Source organism: Oncorhynchus nerka, linkage group LG6 (assembly GCF_034236695.1).
Source record: "Oncorhynchus nerka isolate Pitt River linkage group LG6, Oner_Uvic_2.0, whole genome shotgun sequence".
Taxonomy (NCBI): Eukaryota; Metazoa; Chordata; class Actinopteri; order Salmoniformes; family Salmonidae; genus Oncorhynchus; species Oncorhynchus nerka.
This window is the reverse complement of record NC_088401.1, coordinates 15,692,350-15,699,849: the sequence shown is the minus strand read 5'-3', so window position 1 is coordinate 15,699,849 and position 7,500 is coordinate 15,692,350. Positions and strand designations below refer to the sequence as shown.

Below are 7,500 nucleotides of genomic sequence, written 5' to 3'. Positions count from 1 at the left end.
CCCCGTCTCCACACCGTAACCCCGTCTCTACACCGTAACCCCCGTCTCCACACCGTAACCCCGTCTCTACACCGTAACCCCGTGTCTCTACACCGTAACCCCCCGTCTCCACACCGTAACCCCGTCTCTACACCGTAACCCCGTGTCTCTACACCGTAACCCCGTCTCTACACCGTAACCCCGTCTCCACACCGTAACCCCCGTCTCCACACCGTAACCCCCATCTCTACACCGTAACCCCGTGTCTCTACACCGTAACCCCGTCTCTACACCGTAACCCCGTCTCTACACCGTAACCCCGTATCTACACCGTAACCCCGTCTCTACACCGTAACCCCGTCTCCACACCGTAACCCCGTCTCTACACTGTAACCCCCGTCTCTACACCATAACCCTGTGTCTCTACACCATAACCCCGTGTCTCTACACCATAACCCCGTGTCTCTACACCATAACCCCGTCTCTACACCGTAACCCCGTCTCTACACACGTAACCCCGTCTCCACACCGTAACCCCGTCTCTACACCGTAACCCCGTGTCTCTACACCATAACCCCGTCTCTACACCGTAACCCCGTCTCTACACCGTAACCCCGTCTCTACACCATAACCCCGTGTCTCTACACCGTAACCCATGTCTCTACACCGTAACCAACCTCTCTACACCATAACCCCCGTCTCTACACCGTAACCGCCGTCTCTACACCATAACCCCGTGTCTCTACACCGTAACCCCGTCTCTACACCGTAACTCCCTTCTCTACACCGTAAACGCCCCACCCCACAACGCAACCCCCACACACATTGTAACTCACCTCTCTACACCGTAATCCCTGTCTACAAAGTAACCCCCCACCCCACAGCATTACACCGTCTCTAAACCGCAACTCCCGTCTCTACACCATAACCCACAGTCTCTACACCGCAACTCCCATCTCTACACCGTATCCCATCGTCTCTACACCATAACCCACAGTCTCTACACCGCAACTCCCGTCTCTACAACGTAACCCCCGTCTCTACACCGCAACTCCCGTCTCTACACCCTAACCCACGTCTCTACACCGTAACCAACCTCTCTATACTGTAACCCACCTCTCTACACCATAAACCACCGTCTCTACACCGTAACCGACTCAAAGAAAACCATTCATCTTTTTTTGTCTCCAAATGTTTTACAGTGCTGCTACACTTATTAGTGTCTGGCAGACCCTGAGCTTAGGGTCAGGTTACGGTTAACCCAGACCCTGTTCTTAGGGCCAGGTTACGGTTAACCCAGACCCTGAGCTTAGGGTCAGGTTACGGTTAACCCAGACCCTGAGCTTAGGGTCAGGTTACGGTTAACCCAGACCCTGTTCTTAGGGCCAGGTTACGGTTAACCCAGACCCTGAGCTTAGGGTCAGGTTACGGTTAACCCAGACCCTGAGCTTAGGGTCAGGTTACGGTTAACCCAGACCCTGAGCTTAGGGTCAGGTTACGGTTAACCCAGACCCTGAGCTTAGGGTTAGGTTAGGGTTAACCCAGACCCTGTTCTTAGGGCCAGGTTACGGTTAACCCAGACCCTGAGCTTAGGGTCAGGTTACGGTTAACCCAGACCCTGAGCTTAGGGTCAGGTTACGGTTAACCCAGACCCTGTTCTTAGGGCCAGGTTACGGTTAACCCAGACCCTGTTCTTAGGGCCAGGTTACGGTTAACCCAGACCCTGTTCTTAGGGCCAGGTTACGGTTAACCCAGACCCTGTTCTTAGGGCCAGGTTACGGTTAACCCAGACCCTGTTCTTAGGGCCAGGTTACGGTTAACCCAGACCCTGAGCTTAGGGTCAGGTTACGGTTAACCCAGACCCTGAGCTTAGGGTCAGGTTACGGTTAACCCAGACCCTGAGCTTAGGGTCAGGTTACGGTTAACCCAGACCCTGTTCTTAGGGCCAGGTTACGGTTAACCCAGACCCTGTTCTTAGGGCCAGGTTACGGTTAACCCAGACCCTGAGCTTAGGGTCAGGTTACGGTTAACCCAGACCCTGAGTTTAGGGTCAGGTTACGGTTAACCCAGACCCTGAGCTTAGGGTCAGGTTACGGTTAACCCAGACCCTGAGCTTAGGGTCAGGTTACGGTTAACCCAGACCCTGAGTTTAGGGTCAGGTTACGGTTAACCCAGACCCTGAGCTTAGGGTTAGGTTAGGGTTAACCCAGACCCTGAGCTTAAGGTTAGGTTAGGGTTAACCTAGACCCTGAGCTTAGGGTTAGGTTAGGGTTAACCCAGACCCTGAGCTTAAGGTTAGGTTAGGGTTAACCTAGACCCTGAGCTTAGGGTTAGGTTAGGGTTAACCCAGACCCTGAGCTTAGGGTCAGGTTAGGGTTAACCCAGACCCTGAGCTTAGGGTTAGGTTAGGGTTTACCCAGACCCTGAGCTTAGGGTCAGGTTACGGTTAACCCAGACCCTGAGCTTAGGGTTAGGTTAGGGTTAACCCAGACCCTGAGTTTAAGGTTAGGTTAGGGTTTACCCAGACCCTGAGCTTAGGGTTAGGTTAGGGTTAACCCAGACCCTGAGCTTAGGGTTAGGTTAGGGTTAACCCAGACCCTGAGCTTTTAAATGTTTTGGTCATGAGAAAGGAAATGAATGCTCACTCCAGGGAGAGATGTGTGTGTGTATGTATGTGTGTTTGTGTGTTTACATTTACATTTAAGTCATTTAGCAGACACTCTTATCCAGAGCGACTTGTGTTGGTGTGTTTGTGTGTGTGAGAGAGAATCTTCCAAAGGTAGAGTTTCATAAGTCTGCCTGCATGGGATGTCCCTGCGTATGGTATGTTTGTGTGTGTGTGTGTGTGTGTGGGTGTATGAGTGTTCGTGCGCGCGCGCGCGCGTGTGTGTGTGTGTGTGTGTGTGTGCGCGTGTGTGTGTGTGTGTGTTGGTGAAATAGGCGTAGCACCATAATGGGAACAGCATGCTCATTCTGGGGAGATTAGGTGGACTGGACGGGAGGGAGAGAGGGAGGGGTACATGGTGTGGGGGTAGGGTTTGCGTAAAGGATGGAGGAAACAGGGAGTACGAGCAGCAAGTCCCATCCAAGAAAAGCCACATAAACCATTAATAAACCATTGGCCTTACCTTGTTGTTTAGGGCAGTCTTTAACATGGTAAAGTTGGTGTAGACTCAGGCCATCCTCCTCTCCTCCCAGTCCCTGCTGGTGGAGCTGTAGCTTCCTCAGCCCCTCGTTCTGCTGGTGGCGCGGGGAGCGAGCGTGCTGCACCAGGTTCAGACAGGCCTTGGTGGAGTAGTCACACAGGGCACAGTAGTACACACACTGCTCACTGCCACACGCGATCTCCTGCTTCTGCAAGTGCTGTAGGTGAGAGGAGAATAGAGCAGAGAGATTGTTAACATTTGTAGGAGAATGCTTTTTGAATGATGGTCAAGGTCAAAGGTGACATGAATCATTTGAGTGACTTTGCTCTGGATTCGTACGGACAGCTAACCTGTTGATACCTGAAGCACAGTAAACTGGGACACTGTTATCTAGTCGGGCAAAAATCATGTTTAAAGTGGAAAATGTAGGTAGGAAAAAAGAACAAAGGATATTTCTCTTCCTTTATCTGAGCAGACAGCAAAACAAATCTAGTGTGCTTAGAAGAATGAAAGGATGTGAATAAGCGAACGGAAGAAAAACCTGATAGTACTGACAAAGAGGAGAGGAGAGACAAAGAGGAGAGGAGAGACAAAGAGGAGAGGAGAGACAAAGAGGAGAGACAAAGTGAGGAGAGGAGAGACAAAGTGAGGAGAGGAGAGACGAGATGAGGAGAGGAGAGACAAAGTGAGGAGAGGAGAGACGAGATGAGGAGAGGAGAGACGAGATGAGGAGAGGAGAGACAAAGTGAGGAGAGGAGAGACGAGATGAGGAGAGGAGAGACAAAGAGGAGAGGAGAGACAAAGAGGAGAGGAGAGACAAAGAGGAGAGGAGAGACGAGATAAGGAGAGGAGAGACAAAGAGGAGAGGAGAGACAAAGAGGAGAGGAGAGACGAGATGAGGAGAGGAGAGACAAAGAGGAGAGGAGAGACAAAGAGGAGAGGAGAGACAAAGTGTGAACAGGAAAGACAAAGTGAGGAGAGGAGAGACAAAATGAGGAGAGACAAAGTGAGGAGAGGAGAGACGAGGTGAGGAGAGGAGAGACAAAGTGAGGAGAGGAGAGACGAGATGAGGAGAGGAGAGACAAAGAGGAGAGGAGAGACAAAGAGGAGAGGAGAGACGAGATGAGGAGAGGAGAGACAAAGAGGAGAGGAGAGACAAAGAGGAGAGAAGAGACGAGATGAGGAGAGGAGAGACAAAGAGGAGAGGAGAGACAAAGAGGAGAGGAGAGACAAAGTGAGGAGAGGAGAGACAAAATGAGGAGAGACAAAGTGAGGAGAGGAGAGACGAGGTGAGGAGAGACGAAATGAGAAGAGACAAAGTGAGGAGAGGAGAGACGAGGTGAGGAGAGACGAAGTGAGAAGAAGAGCGACAAAATGAGGATAGAAGAGACAAAATGAGAAGAGGAGAGATGAGGTGAGGAGAGACAAAGTGAGGAGAGGAGAGACGAGGTGAAGAGAGACTAGGTGAGGAGAGACAAAGTGAGGAGAGGAGAGATGAGGAGAGACGAAGTGAGGAGAGGAGAGACAAAATGAGAAGAGGAGATATGAGGTGAGGAGAGACGAAGTGAGGAGAGGAGAGACAAAATGAGAAGAGGAGAGATGAGGTGAGGAGAGACAAAGTGAGGAGAGGAGAGACGAGGTGAAGAGAGACTAGGTGAGGAGAGACAAAGTGAGGAGAGGAGAGATGAGGAGAGACGAAGTGAGGAGAGGAGAGACAAAATGAGAAGAGGAGAGACAAAATGAGAAGAGGAGAGATGAGGTGAGGAGAGACAAAGTGAGGAGAGAAGAGACGAGGTGAAGAGAGACTAGGTGAGGAGAGACAAAGTGAGGAGAGAAGAGATGAGGTGAGGAGAGACGAAGTGAGGAGAGGAGAGATAAAATTAGGAGAGGAGAGACGAGGAGAGGAGAGACAAAGTGAGAAGAAGTGAGACAAAATGAGGAGAGGAGAGACAAAATGAGGAGAGGAGAGCCAAAGTGAGGAGAGGAGAGACAAAATGAGGAGAGGAGATACAAAGTGAGGAGAGGAGAGACAAAGTGAGGAGAGGAGAGACAAAGTGAGGAGAGGAGAGACGAGGTGAGGAGATACAAAGTGAGGAGAGGAGAGACAAAGTGAGGAGAGGAGAGACTAAATGAGGAGAGGAGAGACAAAGTGAGGAGAGGAGAGACAAAATGAGGAGAGGAGAGACAAAGTGAGGAGAGGAGAGACAAAATGAGGAGAGGAGAGACAAAGTGAGGAGAGGAGAGACGAGGTGAGGAGAGACAAAGTGAGGAGAGGAGAGACAAAATGAGGGAGAGGAGAGACAAAATGAGGAGAGGAGAGACAAAATGAGGAGAAGAGAGACAAAATGAGGAGAGGAGAGACAAAGTGAGGAGAGGAGAGACGAGGTGAGGAGAGACAAAATGAGGGAGAGGAGAGACAAAGTGAGGAGAGGAGAGACAAAGTAGAGTTTTTGAAAAGGTGTCTTCAAAAGATAATTTGAAAAATGATGCCGAAAGTGCTAGGATTCATAGTGTGTGTATTTGTGTGTTGTGTGCACCCACGTGTGTGTGTGCTTGTGTGCCTGTGCGTGTGCGCGTGTGTGTGTGTGTGTGTGTGTGTGTGTGTGTGTGTGTGTGTGTACCTAGCTGGGCTTCCTGAAATTTCCTCATCAAATAAAATAGTAAGAACTAATCAAATAAACAGAAGGAGCGTCGGCAGTGTTTTGTGTGAGAGATTCTCTCATCATCACCGTGGACAACAGGGAGGTGTATTCAGTGTGTGACTGTCACTTGCAAGCTTTACTTTCACCAACAACAGTTGCTACTAGCATTGCAGCCATCCGTGCAGCTACCTCCCTCCCTGACCTCCTACCACACCCACATCACCACCCCTCCCCCAACCTCCATACACCCGGGGAAACCAAGCATATCAAGTGTGCCTCCATAGCTGGCAGCCTAATGAACAATGAGCCGAAACAAAAGGCCAGGCTACAGGCTTTATTAACTGGTCCTCTGCTAGAGCACAAAACAGACCTCAGGGGGGTACGCAGGCAAGCTGCAGGTGTCTGTGTGTTTGAGAAAGAGAGTGAGAGAAAGAGAGAGAAAGAGAAAAAAAGAGAGTTAAAAAACGGACTACCAAGGATTAGTCACATAGTAACCCACATCACTCGCCTCTCTCTCTCTCTCTCTCTCTCTCTCTCTCTGTCTCTCTCTCTCTCTCTCTCTCTCTCTCTCTCTCTCTCTCTCTCTCTCTCTCTCTCTCTCCCTCTCTCCCCCTGTCTTTTCTTTCCCAGAAAATGTATGTACAAGGTTTTTCTCACGAGGCAGTGGGATGTCCGTGGCAGTCGGGAGCCCTTTCAGGGGTCTTAACTTTTAATTAAGTTTAAGAAAGCTGCGCATGAACGCACACAAACACAGACACAGAGTGCTGGCCAGCGCTCACAGTCATTAATTACAGCTATCTTTGTTTCTCTGTGAAAGAGAGGCTTGTATAGACAGACTCCCTCAGAGTGCACCGCTACTAACACCCTGCCAGCCACAACGAGAAACTAACTGCTCTGTCTCTCTTACTCTCTGTCTTTCTGTCTCTCTTACTCTCTGTCTTTCTGTCTCTCTTATTCTCTGTCTTTCCGTCTCTCTTACTCTCTGTCTTTCTGTCTCTCTTACTCTCTGTCTTTCTTTCTCTCTTACTCTCTGTCTCTCTTACTCTCTGTCTTTCTGTCTCTCTTACTCTCTGTCTTTCTGTCTCTCTTACTCTCTGTCTTTTTTTCTCTCTTACTCTCTGTCTTTCTGTCTCTCTTACTCTCTGTCTTTCTGTCTCTCTTACTCTCTGTCTTTCAGTCTATCTTACTCTCTGTCTTTCTGTCTCTCTTAATCTCTGTCTATCTTAATCTCTGTTTTTCTGTCTTTCTGTCTCTCTTACTCTCTGTCTTTCTGTCTCTCTTACTCTTTGACTTTCTGTCTCTCTTACTCTCTGTCTTTCTGTCTATCTTAATCTGTCTTTCTGTCTCTCTTACTCTCTGTCTTTCTGTCTATCTTAATCTGTCTTTCTGTCTCTCTTACTCTCTGTCTTTCTGTCTTTCTTACACTCTGTCTTTCTGTCTATCTTAATATGTCTTTCTGTCTCTCTTACTCTCTGTCTTTCTGTCTTTCTTACTCTCTGTCTATCTTACTCTCTGTCTTTCTGTCTCTCTTACTCTCTGTCTTTCTTTCTCTCTTACTCTCTGTCTCTCTTACTCTCTGTCTTTCTGTCTCTCTTACTCTCTGTCTTTCTGTCTCTCTTACTCTCTGTCTTTCTTTCTCTCTTACTCTCTGTCTTTCTGTCTCTCTTACTCTCTGTCTTTCTGTCTCTCTTACTCTCTGTCTTTGAGTCTCTCTTACTCTCTGTCTTTCTGTC

The 7,500-nt window shown here is 49.1% G+C and overlaps 1 protein-coding gene across 1 annotated transcript in view; it reads right to left on the bottom strand.

The window, feature by feature from the left end:
- Positions 1-7,500, bottom strand: part of LOC115130089 (zinc finger homeobox protein 4-like) — a 176,348-nt gene that overhangs the window by 60,740 nt on the left and 108,108 nt on the right. Inside the window, 1 exon segment of the mRNA XM_065019287.1 lies at positions 3,108-3,342. Coding sequence (XP_064875359.1) covers positions 3,108-3,342 — 235 coding nt within the window.